Source organism: Pipistrellus hanaki (genome assembly GCF_964339955.1).
Source record: "Pipistrellus hanaki genome assembly, chromosome: 5".
NCBI classification, from domain to species: Eukaryota; Metazoa; Chordata; class Mammalia; order Chiroptera; family Vespertilionidae; genus Pipistrellus; species Pipistrellus hanaki.
In genome coordinates, this window is record NC_140507.1 from 75,090,126 (window position 1) to 75,108,311 (window position 18,186).

The 18,186-nt window shown below is 46.3% G+C and overlaps 1 protein-coding gene across 1 annotated transcript; it reads right to left on the minus strand.

Annotated features, from left to right (window-relative positions):
• Positions 1-16,228: 16,228 nt before the first annotated feature.
• On the minus strand, positions 16,229-17,460 carry ACTL9 (actin like 9; the record flags this gene model as incomplete). Its single annotated transcript, XM_084883261.1, has 1 exon — positions 16,229-17,460. The coding sequence occupies exon 1, from the start codon at positions 17,366-17,368 to the stop codon at positions 16,229-16,231; it is 1,140 nt and encodes a 379-aa protein (XP_084739387.1). The 5' UTR covers positions 17,369-17,460.
• Between the last annotated feature and the right edge of the window lie 726 nt (positions 17,461-18,186).

Here is an 18,186-nt window from a genome sequence, read left to right on the forward strand (position 1 = left end):
CTCTTCTCCATTTCCTAACCCTACAGTCTATTCACCTGGTACCTCGTGCAGAAACCTTCCTACAAGCTCTGAACAGTCACTACCTCTTCCAGGGCTCCCCCAAGATATCCACGGATCCTTACCTCAGGACCTTTCTCCGAATGGAATGCCTTTCCGTTTACTGATGACCGCGGAGAAAACTCATCCTGGGGCCACGCTACTTAATTCCTCTGAGCCCCAGATTCCTCTGATGGGCAGGCTGGACAGAGGGGGTGAACCAGGGCAAGTCCCAAGAAAACCGGAGAGCAGTGTTGAGCCACAGAGGGTTTGAAGCAGGACAGTGTCCTCCTGTGAATGGAGAGAAAGCGCCTCCTTCCTTCCCCTCCCACCCCTGATCTTTCTAGAGGGGTTTTAGGGGGGTTGAATGAGAACCCTCTTTGGGCTCCTAGTGGCTAGACCAGCCACCAATGTGTCCTCCTGGTGGGGCTGTTTGCTCTCTGTTGACGCCCCTGAGACTGGACCAACACACAGCACCTGCTCCCTGGGCAGACATCATCCAGGGGACAGCCCTGTAGGAAAAGCCTGAGCAATGGGCTAGGGGCTGAGAGTCACCTTTATAAAAGCGCGGTAAGTCCCTCTGCCACAGAGAAGTCGGAGGACAGACCAGGAGGACGATCAGTGGCTCCCACTGAACTTGCTGGGGAAACAGCTCTGGGAGGTGAGCTCCTCATGCAGGTAGAGCCCAGCTGAGCTGGCCAAGGTTCAGGGGACTGGAGGACCTTCGCAAACCGTGCAGCAGACCGCCTCCCCTGCCCATCACCGCCCCTCTCTCTGCTTCTCCGGACAATGTACCTTTCCTCTCCCATGCTGTCTCTGAGTCTTTTCTGTTCTGGCAGCTCTCCTCTCTCTCTCTCTCTCTCTCTCTCTCTCTCTCTCTCTCTCTCTCTCTCTCTCTCTGTCTCTCTCTCTCTCTCTCTCTCTCTCTCTCTCTCTCTCTCTCTCTCCTCTCTCTCTCTCTCTCGTCTTTGCTCTCTCCCTCTCTGAATCTCTTGCTCTGAAGGTCTCTGGCTCTTTTTGGATTTCTATGTGTCTTCTGTTCTATGTGTCTCTCTGTCTCTGCCAACCTCCCTGGGCAGACACTGGACCACTCTGAGTCTCTGTGGCAGAAAAGGGGAGCATCTGCCTCTCAGGGAAGATGTGAGAATTAAACAACATCCTTCACATTCATTCATTCACTCCACAAATAGGTAGCGAGTACCTACCGTGTGGCAGGTGCTGTTCTAGGAACTAGGGACACAGATGGGCACCATCACCTTCCCCGGGGGCTGGTGTTCTTGTGGCAGAGACAGACCCTAAGCTACTCAGTCAGACAGTAACTAAAAGTGAGGGGGTGATGAGTGCCCCAAATAAACACCAAGCGGGAAGAGAGGGACAGAAAATGAATGGGGCTGTAGGTGTGGGTGGTGACTTAGCCTAGGGGTCAGTGCAGGCCTTGCTGAGGAGGTGAGGCCTGAAGGAGGTGAGGACAGGGCCACATCTGGGGACTATCTGGAGGAACAACATTCTGGCCAAGGAAGTAGTCCATGAAAAGGTCTGAGGTAGCACAGTGCCTGGTGTGTTGGGGAGCAGCGAGGAGGCCCTTGTGGCTGGAACAGAGTGAGTGAGAGGAGGCACAGCCATGAGGCTGTGTGGAATCTCATGATGTGGTCTAGCCACCAGCAGGGGTGTTTGGAGACTCCGGTGCTTGGAAGAGAGACCCTTCTACCCCCAATCAGGGCCCAAGATGGAGCAGGGGCTGGAGGGGTCCTGGCCTTGTCTGGACACGGGGCACCTCTGAGCTTCCTTTTCTAAGTCTGTGACGTGACTGAGGGCAGGTATCCAAACCTCTTCCTGTGACACCATCTCTGGGCTGGGTCAGGGGCCTGGAGCTTCTGCCAGGCAGCTGGACCCCAACCTGCCTGACCACCGAGATCTCTGAGACTCCTCTTATTTGGAGGATGGTTCTTGTGTGGGCTAGAGGGAGGGGGGAGAGGTAGGACAGTAGGAACATGTCTGGCCAGGGGCTGAGGACTTAAGTTCCCCAAGATGAATGTCATTCACTGTGAGTTTCAAGAGGTGAATTTCCATCAAGCTGACACTCTCTTATGACCTCATGCTGCCATCAGATAAGACCCTATGAACGCTGTGACCTCCCTGAAGCTCATGGAAATCCAGAATGAAACACCTAGTACATGTTGGGGCTAAGCATGTACCTGGGTTGTTTACCAACAGGAACCAACCTTGTACCCACTTGACAGTTGTAAAGACTGAGGCTCACAAAACAATGTCACTCAGAGTGTGACATTGAGACACCCTGTTCCCAGGCCCCAACCCCCATCCCCATTATCAGCCTGTCCCTGGCTCTGGGGACTCCGGCTGGTCTTGTGTTCTGAGCTCAGAGTCACCAGTGGCTTCTGGCCTCTCCTTCTGCCCCAGGAGCAAGCCAGGAGGGAAAGGGCCACCAAATCCCAGGGGCCTTCCATTTTCCCCTTGAAATCTGAGTCCTCTCAGAGGGCTCTCAGTTTCAGAGATTGGTTTCACTGGGGCTTCTAGGAAGCAGGGGTTCACTCAGAGTGAGAGTGCAGGGCCCCAAGGCTCCATGGGGTTCCCTGAACCCCGTGAGAGTGTAGCCTCTTAAGATTGCTGGGCGATTCCAAGGAAAGGCTACCTAGGGCCCTGGGAACGGACCCTGCAGGTCCCTGTCCTCACTAGGAACTTTCTTAGAGGAGAGGGGCTTGTAGCAGCTTGGGGAGAAGGGCACCTTCTTTTTTTTAATTTTTTAAAAATATATTTTATTGATTTTTTACAGAGAGGAAGAGAGAGGGATAGAGAGTTAGAAAAATCAATGAGAGAGAACCGTTGATCAGCTGCCTCTTGCACACCTCCTACTGGGGATGTGCCCACCACCAAGGTACATGACCTTTACCGGAAATCGAACCCGGGACCTTTCAGTCCACAGGTCGACGCTCTATCTACTGAGCCAAATCGGTTTCGGCGAAGGGCACCTTCATTATCCTGGGGCCCCAGAGTCTGGGCATGGGGGGCGGGGAAGTCAGAGAGGAATTTAGGGAAGCAGTTTTTCACACGTGCGTGCACACACGTGCACACTCACACACACACCGTTGCACAACTCCTGTGATGGACACCTCATTACCTCTCAGAGCTGCTTTGCTTGGTTAGTAAGCTGAAATTCTTAGAAAATTCTTTCAGATGCCTCCCTAAACTGAGTTTTCTGTGGTCCTCGCTCAGCCTTCTGGGATAACACAGAGCACACCCATTTCTCCAAATTATTTATTCCTGCTGAATTTATCAAGTGCTTATCCTGGAAAGTGTGGGCATAGAGGACACGGACCTAGAGTGATCCCTGCAGTGAAAACACAGAGTGCTGGGGACCCAGAAGAGGCTCCTGGCCTAGCTGACAGGGGTCAATCTGGTGAGCTTCCTGTAGGAGGTAACATCTATGCTAAGTCCTGAAGGATAGGTAAGATTCAGCCCGGAAAGACATGAGGAAAGAGAAGGATGTTTCAGGCAGAAGAAACAGCATGTGGAGGTGAGAAAACATCTTTTGTGGAAACGAAAGAGGTTCTAAGTGTCTAGAAGGGTGTGATTGAGGAGGGATATTGGTGGTGCTGAGGCCAGAATAGAGAGGTGCCAGGAGCAGTGATTTGGGTGGGAGGGAAGTGACACTTTCATTTCTCAGAGGTTATGAATCCACCTTTGTTTTCCAGGAAGCAATTTACACCTCCACCTTCTAGGTAGGAACCCAAGTGCCCATCTCACCACATTCTCGTCAGCATTGGGTTTTATCATTTTTTAAATCTTGGCCAATTTCAGTTGAAAAAAACAACAACAGCTAATTGTGAAAATAAAAACAAATGAGTGTTTCTCTAGTAAGTGATGGGGTGAACAATTTTTTCAGGTATGCATTGGCCACACAAATGCCACCTCCTCCTGCCCGCGAATGTTAGCAGGTCTTACACCCGATAGAGAGATTGTGGTCATTTCTAGTTCCTCTCTTGGCATGAAACAACTGGAAACTTGTAGGCTGCCCTCTCACCACATTGAAGGGGAACTTGTAAGGTACCATACCCACTGTCTCTCTCTCTCTATGTATTTATTTATCTTTTATTAATCCTCACCTGAGGATATATATATATTTTTCATTTTCTGCAAGGTGGAAGGGAGGGAGAGAGAGAAAGAGAGAACAACGTTGATGTGAGAGAGACATATGGAGTGGTTGCCTCTAACAGAAGCCCCAACTGGAGGTGGAGGGAGGCAGTGAACTCAGGTATGTGACTTTGACCAGAATTCAAACCCATGTCCCTTCATGTGTGGGCTGACCACTGGGCAACACTGGCTAGAGCTCTCTCTCTCTCTCTCTCTCTCTCTCTCTCTCTCTCTCTTTCTCTTTTTAATTTAAATTTTATTCAATTACAGTTGATATGTAATATCATATTAGTTTCAGATATATAGCATAGTGATTAGAAATTTAACTTACAAAGTGATTCCCTCAATAAGTTTAGTCCTCAACTTTAGTACTCAACTAATTACATAGTTACTACAACATTACTGACTATAGTAATGTACTTTATTATAGTGCTGTACTTTATATACCGGTGACTATTTTGTAACTGTCAATATGTACTTTTTAATCCTTTCACCTTTTCACCCAGCCTTTCAACCACCTCCCATCTAGCAACCATCCATTTGTTCTCTGTATCTATGAGTCGGCTTCTGTTTTGTTTATGTATTTTGTTTTTAAATTCCATAAAATCACATGGTATTTATCTTTCTTTGTATGACCTATTTACCTTAGCATAATACCCAGGTCCATCTGTGTTATGGCAAACTATAATACTTCATTCTTTTTTATGGCCAAGTAATATTCCATTGTATATATCTGCCACATCTTCTTTAGCCAGTCACCTGTCAATGGATGTTTAGGTTGCTTCCATATATTGGCTATTGTAAATAATGCTGCAGTGAACATAGGAATACATATTCCTTTTCAAATTAGTATTTTTAATTTCTTCAGATAAATATACAGAATGGAATTGCTGGGTCATAAGGTTATTCTATTTTTAAGTTTTTGAGGAATTTCCATAGTGTTTTCCATAGTGGTTGTACCACTGTGTTATACCACAAACAGTGCATGAATTCAGCAATACATTAGCAAACCAAATTCAGCAATACATTAAAAAGATTATACACCATGATCAAGTGGGATGCAAGTTTAGGTCAATACCCATAAATCACTAAGATGATACCACATAGATAAAATATAAAATAAAAAATCATATGATTATACCAATAGATGCAGAAAAAACATTTAACAAAATCCAGTATCTATTTATGATAAAAACAAAACAAATTGATAGCAACATGAGACTAGAGGGAACATACCTCAACATAATCAAGGCCATATATGACAAACACAGCTAACATATTCAACGTGGAAAAACTAAAAGCATTTTTTCTTAAATCAAGAACTACATAAGGATGTCTACTTTCACCACTTTTATTAAGCATAGTATTGGGAGTCCTAACCCCAGCAATCAGAAAAGAAAAGGAAATAAAAACCATCCAAATTGTAAAGGAAGAAATAAAAACTGTCATTATTTGCAGATTACATGATACTATATGTAGAGAGCTGTAATGATTCCACACACACACACAAAAAAAAAATCAGAAGTGAAAAAGAAATTCCATACATTAATAGGATATAAAATTAATATTTATAAATCAATTAAATTTTTATACACCAATAACAAACTATCAGAAAGAGAAATTAAGAAAATAATCCCATTTACAATTGCATAAAAAATACCTAGGAATAAATTTAAAAGAGGAGAAGACATGTGTTCAGAAAATTATAAGACATTGAAAAAAAAAAATAGAAGGCTGAAAACGGTTTGGCTCAGTGCACAGAGCGTAAGATTGTGGACTGAAAGGTCCCGGATTTGATTCCAGTTAAAGGCATGTACCTTGCTTGCGGGCACATCCCCAGTAGGGGTTGTGCAGGAGGCAGCTAATCGATGTTTCTCTCTTATTGATGTTTCTAACTCTATCTCTCTCTCCCTCTCTGTAAAAAAATCAATTATATATATATATATATATATATATATATATATATATATATATATATATATATATGTATATTTTTTAAAAAAGAAAAAAGAAAAAAAATGGAAGAACTTGAAAATAGCTCTAGCCAGAGCATCGGCCTGTGGACTGAAGGGTCTTGGGTTAAATTCCAGTCAATGGCACATGCCCGGGTTGCAGTCTCGATTCCCAATAGGGGTTATGCAGAAGGCAGCCAATCCAAGACCCTTCTCTTTCATTATTGATGTTTCTATCTCTCTCTCCCTCTCCCTTCCTCTCTGAAATTAATAAAAATATTTAAAAATAAGTTTAGAAAATAAATGGAAGTCTATACTGTGCTCATGGACAGGAAAAATTAACATTGTTAAAATGTCCTTATTACCCAAAGCAATCTATAGAATCAATATAATCCTTATCATAATAACAATGGCATTTTTCAAAGAACAAGAAAAAATAATTCGCCGAAGCCGGTTTGGCTCAGTGGTAGAGCGTCAGTCTGCGGACTGAAAGGTCCCAGGTTCGATTCTGGTCAAGGGCATGTACCTTGGTTGCGGGCACATCCCCGGTAGGGCGTGTGCAAGAGGCAGCTGGTCGATGTTTCTCTCTCATCGATGTTTCTAGCTCTCTATCTCTCTCCATTTCTCTCTGTTAAAAATCAATAAAATATATGTAAAAAAAAAAAAAAGAAAGAAAGAAAGAAAAAAGAAAAAATAATTCTAAAATGTATACAGACCCACAAAAAACCTTGAATAGCCACAGAAATCTTGATGAAGAACAAAAAAGTGGAAGGTATCATGCTACCTGATATCAAGCTATACTACAAGGCTATAGTAATCAAAACAGCATGATACTGGCATAAAAACAGACACATATATCAGAAGAACCCAGAATGCCCAGAAATAAACCCATGCCTAGTGTGGTAAATTAATCTATGACAAAGAGGCAAGAATATCCAGTAGAATCAGATTCTTCGATGAATGACATGGGAAAACTGGACAGATACATGCCAAAAAATAATGAAACTAGACCATGTTCTTACATCATATATAAGAATAAACTCCAAAGTGAATTAAATAGTTAAACCTAATACCTGAACCCATAAAATTCCTAGAAGAAAACATAGGCAGTAAAATCTTTGATATTGCTCCTAGTAATATAACTTTTGAATATATCTCTGCAGGCAAGGGAAACAAAAGAAACAAAATATACAAGTGGGACTACATCAAACTAAAAGAGTTTTTTCACTGCAAAGGAAACCTTTAACAAAATGAAAAAGTCTACTGAATGGAAGAAGATATTTGCCAATAAAATATCAAATAAAGGTTAATATCCAAAATATATAAGAAACTCATACAATTTAACAACAACAAAACAACAAACAATCCAATTTTAAAATGGGTAGGGGACATGAATAGACATTTCTCCAAATAGAACATACAGATGGCCAATAGACGTATGAAAAAAATGCTCAAGGTCACTAATTATCAGAGAAATGCAAATTAAAGCCACAATGAGATATCACCACACACCAATCAGAATGGCTGTCATCAAGAAATCAACAGCCCTTGCTGGTGTGGCTCAGTTGATTGCGCGCCATCTCATGCACCAAAAGGCCGCAGATTCCATTCCAGTCATGGCACATGACCAGGCTGTGGGCTCAGCCCCCAGTAGGGGGTGTGCAGGAGGCAACCATTGATATTTTTCTCTCTCTCCCTCTCCCTTCCTCTCTCTAACAATCAATAAAAACATATTTTAAGTAAAGAAATCAACAAACAACAAGTGTTGGCAAGGATGTGAAGAAAACGGAACTCCTTTGCACTCTTGGTAGCATTGCAAATTGGTGCAGCCACTATGGAAATCACTATAGAATTTCCTCAGAAAATTAAAAACAGACCCAGCAAATCCACTTTTGGGTATATAACTGAAGAAATAAATCCAATATACTAATTTAAAAGTCATGTCATGACAACATTATTTATAATAGCCTAGATATGGAAGCAACCCAAGTGTTCATCAAAAGACCATTAGATAAATAAGATGCAGTACCTGTATATACAATGGAATATTACTCAGCCATACAAAAGAATGAAATTTCCCTCAGTGGTTTGGCTCAGTGGAGAGAACGCCGGCCCTCAGACTGAAGGCCGTGTTTGATTTCAGTCAAGGACACATACCTCATTGCAGGCTCAATCTCAGGCCTTGGTCAGGATGAGTGTGGGAGACAACCAATCAGTGTGTCTCTCTCACATTGATGTTAAAAAAAAAAAAAAAAAGGAATGAAATCTAATCATTTTCAACTACTTGAATGGAGCTAGAAGGTATAAGTTAGACAAAGAAAGACAAATACCATATGATTTCACTTTTGTAGAATCTACAAAACAAAATCAATGAACAAACAAAACAGAAACAGACTCATAGATACAGAGAACAAACTGATGGTTGCTAGATGGGAGGAGGGGTTTTCGGGGGGAGGTGAAAAAGGTGAAAGGATTAAGAAGTACAAATTGCTAGTTACAAAATAGTCAGGAGATATAAAGTACAGCCTAGAGAATGTAATCAATAATTTTATCTTAACTATGTATCATGCCAAGGAAGTACTAGACTTATCAAAGGGGATCACTTCATAAATTCTATAAATGTCTAACCACCATGCTATATACCTAAAATTAATATAATATTGATTGTCAACTATAATTGAATAAACATTGTTTAAATGTACTTAAAAAATAAAAATGTTGGCCCTCACCAGCTGGCTCAGTTGGTTGGGCATCATGTCATTCACTGAAAGGTTGCTGGTTCCATTCCGGTCAGGGCACATGCCCAGGTTACGGGCTTGGTTCCCAGTTGAGGGCATGCAGGAGGCAGCAGATCAATGTTTTACATGAATGTTTCTGTCTTTCTCTAAAAATCAATAAAAAAAAAAAAAAAAAAACCAAACTCTGTAAAGAAGCAAGGGCAATCTGCTTTACTCAGCCCATGGTTTAAATGTTCATTTCATCCATAAATACCCTCACAGACACATCCAGAATAATGTCTGATCAAGTATCTGGGCACCTTGTGGCCAGTCAAGTTGACACATCAAATACACCGTCAAGTGGAAATCTGTAAGTCTCATCTAAGTCACATAGGTGGGTGGTTCCTTGCAGTAAGAAGAAGTTTCCCATAACATAAAGGGTTGGGGGAAATTCTTAACCTTCACTGTTTTCTAAGACCACACGGCTGGGTACAGTTTAATATTGTCACGTCCCACACGGCCCTGCTCTCACCTCCTCCCTCTCCCCCTCACTCGCTCCACTGTGTTCCTTCAACATGCCAACCTGGTCCTGCCTCCAGCCCTTTACCCTTGCAGTTCCTCTGCCAGGAATGCTTCTCCTCATTTCTTAGGTCCTCTCTGATCACCTGTCTCATCACCCAGTTTAATTTTCCTCAGGGAACTTTTTACCACCTGAAATTCTTTTCTTTTCGTGATTACTGTCCGTTTCTTTCACTGGGTGGCAAGCTTTGAAATCAGTAAGTAAAAGTGCTGACTGAGGACTAGAACATGCCAGTTCCTGGATATGGTGCTGGATATCTCCTGGAACTCACACTTGGCTTGGGGAGGCCAACATGGGTTGGGTTGTACATGCAGATATACTTTCCGATCCCGATAAATGTTAGGTTAGACGGAAGTCTGGTGCCCAATAGGCCTGACCACCTGGGCAGTAATACAGATGACCAGAGGTTTGAAGTGGGGCTAGCATTGCTGGGGAAAGATAGAAGGAAAGAACGTGTTCCAGGTAAAGGGAACAGTTTGTGCAAAGGCCCTGAGGTGAGAGGGGAAGTGCTGACCTCCAGGGACAGAAAGAGGCGTGTGGGAATGGTTTGCAGACTAAAATGGGAACCATGGAGTGAGCAGGCTTTGGACCAGTGGTAAATGGGGTTATGGGAAAATCGTTTAGCTCCAGGCGTGGGGAGCCATCAAAGGATATTGAGCAGGAGAGGGGGGTGGTCAGGTTTGCCTTTTGCAGGAGAGAGTCATGGGGTTCCCAGGTTAGGGGAAGACTAGAGAGAAGAGAGGGAAACACCAGATCCAGCCCATGGAAGCGTGGGGGTTGAAACCTGGACTTGGGGGAGGCATGTGGCTGGGGAAAAGGAGATGGAAGAGCTGAGACCCAGGAGGTAAGATGACCCAACTGTGGATAACTGCCAGCCAGGTGGGCTGGGCCCAGGTCTTGCACTCACTGCCCAGGAGCTTGGTCAGCCATCAGTGGGATTCTGGGAAAATCAATTAGCCCCCATTCTTAAAACAGGCCCAGCCTCCCTTTCCTTTCCTTTCCTTTCCTTTCCCACATCTGGCAGCCACATCTGTCCCTACAGTGTCAGGAGGCCCAGGTGACAGCTGGGATAAGGAGATAGGTGGTATGTGTGTGGCTGTAAAAGATTCTGCTCAAACCAGAATTCCCTGCCTGTCAGAATTACACTTGTCCTCCCTTGGGTTGTTGAATCTGCTGTGCTGGGGTGGGATGTTGGCCAGGTGCCCCACCCCAGTTGGGGGCAGTGGTGTCAGTGATTTCCTGGTTTCCGTGGAGAGCAGGTCCTGTGGCTTCCCCTCTTGAGTCTCCCCCTCCCCCCCTCCCACCAGCCTCCTGCATACAGGCTCAGCTCCTCCAGCCTCCAGGTGTCTGTGCCCCTGAAGCTGGGATTAGGGTCGGGAAAGTAAGACAGTCCCCTGAGCAAAATGTAAGGGGGTTCCCCAATTCCAGTAATAAAAGTAAGTAACATTCTCTTTTCTTCCTTTTTTAATTGAAATATATTTTATCTACAATCATGTTTAAATTTAAGGTGTACCACATGTAATTTGACACATTTATATGTTGTCATGTGTTTGTCATAGTAGGGATAATTAGAACCTCTACCACAATCCATCATTATCTTTTCTTTTTAACGACTGGATTAAGCTCTAGTCTCTTAGCAATCCCGATGACTACAATGCAATACTGTTGTTTTTATTCACCATATTGTGCATTGGGTCTCCAGGCTTATAAGGTAAATAATATTTCTTTGCCATGATTTGGATCGAGATAGACTCCATACCATTCCATTCCCCCTGGAAAGTGTAGGATTCGGTGACCAGTTAGGACATTTTCACCTCCATCCCCTCTAATTGCAGAAGAGCTTCAGCACTCCAGAAAGAAAGCCCATTCCCACTGGCTGTCTCTCCCCATTCACCCCTCCCCGAGCCCCTTGCATCCATGCAATATTTTAAAAAGCCAAATTAATGCAAAGAATTTCATGCTGATTAAGCTATCAAGTTTTAAAATGAAGACATGGTCTCACACTGCACTCTTTGACCCCATATCCCTCAGCAAACCCTAATCCCCACCCAGTCTGTGATTTGCCTGGTGGAATGATCGGCCTATTCCAAATATTTCCTCTCCTGGTTCGTCCAAAGAGCAGGAGATCAGGGGTGAGGTCTGGGTGGTGATTTAGGGGGTCCTCTCTTTGCTCAAACCCTTGGGAGAGAGGGTCTCTGTGGCCAGTGGTTGGCTGGCTGACGTGAGGCCCCTCTTTGGCACACTCTAGTTGAAACAGCAACCTTATCACCACTTGTTTGGTACTTACTGTGTACTGAGCACGTTAAGTCCATTTTATACATGTACTCAGAATGGTTTTAGAAAATTACTTCTATGGAGGCACTCAGATTGGGAAACATTCAAACAATACATTACTGTACAGAGTAAATATGAAACCCTTCCTTCCTCCCACGACAGTTTCAAAGAAAACCGCAGTTTGAGATGTGTCCTCCATACTGCCCAGAGTTCCTGTGTGAACCTATGTAATCCTTCCAATGGCCCCATCATTGTGTAAGTGGCTCATAGAGGTCAGGTTGTGCATCCAAGGTCACACAGCATGTGACAGGTCATGACTCTAATCCAGTCTTATCTTGTTCCAATGTCAGGAGGAAGAGAGGGAGAGGGGTTCCTACATGAGAGGATTCCTCTCAGCTCAGTCAATGTTGTGGCTCATTCATTCAGTCACTCAGCAAACATTTATTGGGCGTGACTGTGTGCCAGGTGAATGATACACACGGACCCCCTGCTCTCCCCAAACTCATGGTGGAGACAGGTGACACCAGCCACTGACAAGGAATCCAACAGAAGTCAGATGAGCACAGCTAGGGAAGAGGGAAGAAAACAGCTGCCTGGATGGATGCCAAGAACTTAAAAGAAACATCTTTATTTTTAAAAATACATTCACACGATTCAAAATTCTAATAGTTCAAAGGTCAGGCATCAAGAAATGTCCTTCTTGATACCCTGACCCCTGGTGACCCTCAAGAGCATCAGTCCTTACTGGAAGTGATTATCACAGCAAAGGGGTGAAAATTGGATCTGAGGTGTGGGCAAAAAAGTCTGTTTTTATGTATAAAATACAGATATAGTAGATATTGCAACTTGTCCTGCATGGGATTTGTACCAATTTATTTTTTTGCCATCAAGCTAAGAGAGTGCCACAATTTCACCAGTGTGGTATTATCAAACCTTTCAATTATGTTTGCCTTATGAGACAGAGAATCTTCTGTGTGTTTGTGATCTGGAGATCTCGGCCTAACTGTGGGGCCCTCCCTCCAGCTGACCACCACCTACTCTCCAGGAATGGGGCTGGACACAGTGGGACAGGATGTGTGTGTGGGGGGGGATAGGGATAGCTAGAGCCCTCACCCTCACCTATTGTCCCATAGTATATGTGGGAGATGGGTGGGGTGGACTCCATGCTCCACAAATAAATGAGTTTCCACTATGGAAAATTCCTGCTTATGAACAATCCTGGCAGGTGAGTCAAGACGCACAGAAAGACCCAGCGTGAAATAGTGAGAGAGAGCCTGTGAGAAAGGCTCCATAATAGTTGATAGGTTGAATGAATGAATGAATGAAGCCTTGGACTGGGGAAGAGAGGACCCACTGCAAACATAGATAAGCTCTGGCAGCTTGTGCTTCTTTTTTGATACACCGAGAAGGTGTGTCCAGGCTGCAGGATGAGGTTCTGGTTTTTGTTGTGCTGGAAGGCCTGAACGCAGAGGGTCCTGCCTTCGTCAGGACTCCAGGCTGGCTGAGGATGCGGGCAGAGGGAGGACAGAGACCCATGGGGAGAGACCTCGCTGGCATCCTCAGGCCGGTTCCAAAGAAAGCCCCTAGGAGTGAATCTCAGGAATAAGAAAAGGGTCTCAAGGTCTTTGCATTTCTTATAAAGGCTAGTCTTACCAATTGCTGTTCTTGCTAAATGTTAAAACATAACAGTATCTTGCAGACCTAGAAGTAACCTTATGAACCTGACAGAACCCAGGTAAGATGTTTAACTAATTGCAAACAAACCAACATGTAATTAACAAAATTTGGATGAGTTTAGCCAACTGCCAAGAGAAATCAACTTGTCATTAACAAAATAGTGTATATAATCGATGACTAAGTGTCTTTTCTAAGAGGCAGATGTGAATCCCGGTGTCCTTTACTTGCTGCAGGTAAATAGTAAAAGTGTAACAGGGTTGTAAGAAGCTAGCAAAATTCCTCAGTAAGTAGAGTAGGGAAACAAACAAGAAATTAAACAAGATTAAACAGTTTGGGCAACTCCCAGCAGGTTAAAACCTTATGGTGAGAACAAATGGCTAATCCTCTCCTCACTAATTGAAGAATGCAGGAAGGTGTGTGTGGGGGGGTGAGGGTGGGGGAGGGTAATGACTCTACTTCCTAACCAAAGAATACACAATGTAAGTTGCCTTGGAACTGCTAAGGCAGGACTGGAAAGGGGGAAGGAGGAGAGAAGAGGGACTTTTCATCTCACCGTCTACACAGAGAAGCCAGCAGTCTCAGGGCCTGTTAAAGATCAAGTCATCAGATGCTTCTCATCACTTCTGGGAAAGCTATACTGAAGTAAAAGGGAGACCTTGAGAGTTACTTTGTACCAAGATAGCTGGCACAGGGCTTTTAAATCCTAGAGACAGAAGGGTAGGAAAATACTAACCCCTATCAGACTCCCTCCTCACATTAACCATAAAGCATATCTGTGCCTCATAAGCTGGATGCATTTGATAGATTTGCTTACCTTGCTTTTTTGGATAAATTTACTTGGTTTATTTCTTTAATAAGTTTGTTTACTACAAGAGAATGACAAGAACAGGGGAGGGGACAGCTTTCTCTCCCTCCGACTCAGGGGGCTGTCCGATGACATCTTTCTTGGCACCTATAACAAAACTACCGAAGGACAACCACGTCTCATTCCTGAATGGGGCTGGAGGTGAGGTCCTTTCCTGGCCCAGAGAGCCCCCGGGGCCTTGGTACTTAAACATTAGGGGCTGATAGGTTTCAGAGGGCCTAGCATCATAACACCATTGATCAGGCAATCAGATCAACCTCACGAGTTCAAATTAATCCAGTGTTATCTGTTCCCTGCTTGATCACTAATTCAGTAGTGGTGCCCTGAATAGAACACCCAAAGCTGTGAACCCCTTGAGGTTTGGTGACAGGAACAGTCTGAGCAAGGTCTGGGGAGATGGAGTGAACTTGGAATGAACTACCAAGGGAGGGATATGGGGACAGACAGTAGGCCACTGGGGACCTGTGTGGAGGTGGAGGGAAGAGCCAGTGTCCAGGTGGTGACCCCAATGGGGTATTTGCCCCACGTCATGGTGGGCTGGGCAGCCCTCAGAACAACACTGCCTATCGTTGTCTCAACTAATGGGATGGGGTCCAAGGACTGGTTCTGGGGTTGGGTTCTGGGGAGTCTGAAACTCCAGGGTGAGGTATCCTGGATGTCCATCTTGGGGCAAGCCTGGAGGAGGGTCTTTGGGGGGTCAGAACACAGGGGATGGGCTAGGGCAGTGGTTGGCAAACTCATTAGTCAACAGAGCCAAATATCAACAGTACAATGACTGAAATTTCTTTTGAGAGCCAAATGTTTTAAACGTAAACTATATAGGTAGGTACATTGTTCTTAACTAAATTGGGGTACTCCTAAGCTGGCCTTTGCTAAAAACTCAAGGGGCCAAAGAGCTGCATGTGGCTCGAGAGCTGCAGTTTGCTGACCATTGGCCTAGGGCATTAGTGGGATCACAACCAGATGATTCTGGAGGCCAGAGCCTTCAGAGGGGGGAGGGGAGAAGGGGGACTGAGAAATTGCATTAGGAGGTTCGTTGTGAGGATGGGCCATTTGAGTGTATTTCTGGGGCAGACTTAGTGCAAGGGGTTGAGCTGAGAGCAGTGGGGGCCAGATTGGGGCATTGGGGTCTCAGAACATGATGTTCTTGAAGATACAGATAGGGAATGGGCTCTGGATGGAAGGAAGAATTCTGGGGGAACAAATCATGCTGGGGATAGTTTTGAGAGAAGGTGAAACTTGGGGAATGGGCTCTGGACACTGGAGGTCCCTTAGGGAGCCATTATAAGGGAGACCCTTGAGCATAACATGAACCTTTGTGGTGTTTATGCGAGTTTGGCACTTGTGAGGAGGACTTAGGGGGCACTCAGAACATTAGGGTGTTGGATAACGTTGGGTAAGAAAAAAGGGGAAACCAACCAGGAGATGGGTTTGGGGTGCTCAGAACCAGGGATGTCTTGGCAAGTGGATTCTGGAGGGGGTATGTTTGCAGGCATTAGAAATAGCGGCAGGTTATAAGGGTGCACCCAGGGGTTGGAGCACTCATGGAAAAATTCTGGGAGGGGGGTTTGAGCATTCTGGTGCAAGGTCCTTGGAGAGGAACAAGTTATGGAAGTGAGTTTGAGGATCTTTGATGAACTTATCAATGGTGTGAATTGGGGGATGGGGGAGGAGCTTAAAGCCTAAGGGAATCATGGGGATTATATAAAAACAAACAAACAAACAAACAAAAATAGCAGTTCCTGGGGGTGAGAGATTAAGATATCCAAATCTGAAACTAGGGATTACACTTGGGTGGGGGTCCTAAACCGAGAGTGCCTTGGGGTGCACTAATCATGGGAAACGGGTTTGACTGGGTTGGTGGGTCACGCTGGGGTGGGGCCAGGAGTGGACCAGACTGACCCCGGGGGAAAGGCAGGGCAGAGCTGGCTGGGTAACAAAGCTTTACTGCCCCATCCCTTCCAAGCCCCTGCCACACTCAGTAGCACTTGTGGTACACGATGTGGGGCCCCTGCTCCTCGTATTGCTCCCTGAGGACCCAGGAGGACTGGAAGGCCCGCAGCGAGGCCAGGATGGAGCCCCCGATCCACACGGAGAAGTTCCTGGAGGGCTGGGCAGCCACCGCAACGATGCGCACATCCTCAGGGCGCAGGCTGCACTGCAGCTCCTGTAGGAAGCGACCCTCGAGTCCCTTGAGGAGCGAGGAGCCCCCGCACAGCAGCACGTTCTGGGCCAGGTGTGCCCGCACCTCCAGGGGCACCTTGTTCAGGCTCCGTGTGGCCATGGCGGGAACGCCCACGGGTGACAGGCCGGGCATCTCCGGGGGCCTGAACAGCAGCTCGGGGCACTGGAACAGCTCCTTGCCCAGTGTGACCGCGCGGCCGTCGGGCAGCTGCAGGCTCAGCTGGCACTCGTGCTCGGGCCGGGCCTGCGCCTTCTGGAAGTCAGGCACCACGTAGCAACAGCAGTGCTTGATCCTCTCCACCACGTCCAGGTCCTGCTGCCCCAGGGGCAAGCCGGCGCCCAGCAGCATCTCGGCCAGGAAGGCGGTCAGGTGCGCGCCCGCCAGGTCCAGGCGCTCCGTGGCATGGGGCAGATGGTAGCCCTGGAAGACGGGCGTCGTGGTGGTGACCCCGTGGCCCACGTCCACCACCAGCCCGCTGACCCGCCCATGGGCGTAGACCGACAGTACCGGCTGGGAGGCCACGTACATGGCCGGGGAGCACAGGGACTCAAAGGCCACCTCCACCAGCTTCTCGCGGTTGGTCAGGGGGCTGAAGGGCTGGTCGGAGAACAGCAGCGGGTGGTCCTGGGTGGCGATGCCCAAGTCGTGCTCCAGCAGGTGGCGCCAGATGAACTCCGCCGCCAGCCAGTCCACCAGGATGCCATTCCGGATGGGCTTCACCAGCGTCAGCTCCGGGCGCGCCAGGGCGGCCTCGCCAATGAAAGTCTCCAGCACCGTCTGCCCCGTGGTGGCCGGCCTCTTGGGCTGGCAGCCCACGATGGTGGCCACGGTGTAGGAGGGCCGGGCCTGCCCCGCGAGGCCCACCTTACAGGTGCCTGTGCCCATGTCGATGACCACAGCGCTAGTGTTTGGGGGCAACCTGTTGCCCAACATAATGGGGTGTCCTGCGGTAGGGTCTTGTTCGCGGGGATGGAGGTGGGGGTCACCCCGGGGTCTGGGGTCCTCTGCGGCTCAGAGAGGTTGGGGTGATTTGTATCAGGTGGGTGGGCAGTTAGGCAAGGCTGACTTCTCTCCTCTGGGGAGAAAGGTTGAGGTTGGGGCAGGCACAGGCAGAGACACAGAGAGGGGCTGGTCTATGACATCAGCCAGCCTGCTGTCCCCTTCAGAAGACTTCACAATGCAGGGCTAAGGGGTGGGGTCTTTTCCTGCCCCAGAAAGCTCTCGTAGCCTTGGTACTTGAACAGTAGGGGGCTGATAGGTTTCAGAGGTCCTAGCATAATAGAATCAATAAGATGGATGGTCAGGCAATCAGATCAGCCCTAATGAGTTCAAGTTAATCCAGTGTTATCTGTTGCTGGCCTGATTCACCAATTCAGTAGTGGTTTAATAATAATGATATTCATGTTCTATCATCTTTTCATTTATTGGCTATATTCTTTTATATATATATATATATATATATATATATATATATATATATATATATCTCACATTGGACAGTGCTATTCATCAGGCATGGTGTCAGATTCCTCGCATCACCTTTCAACATCTCATGGAATCAATGGCAAGAATTGCCACAGTATTGAAGGCAAAAGGTGGCCCAATAATCTGGCCACTCAGTGTGTGTGTGTGTGTGTGTGTGTGTGTGTGTGTGTGTGTAAGGGAAAGGAAGAGAGATAGAAACATCAATGATGAGACAGAATCATTGATTGGCTTCCTCCAACCCACACTGTGGACTGAGACCGCAACCC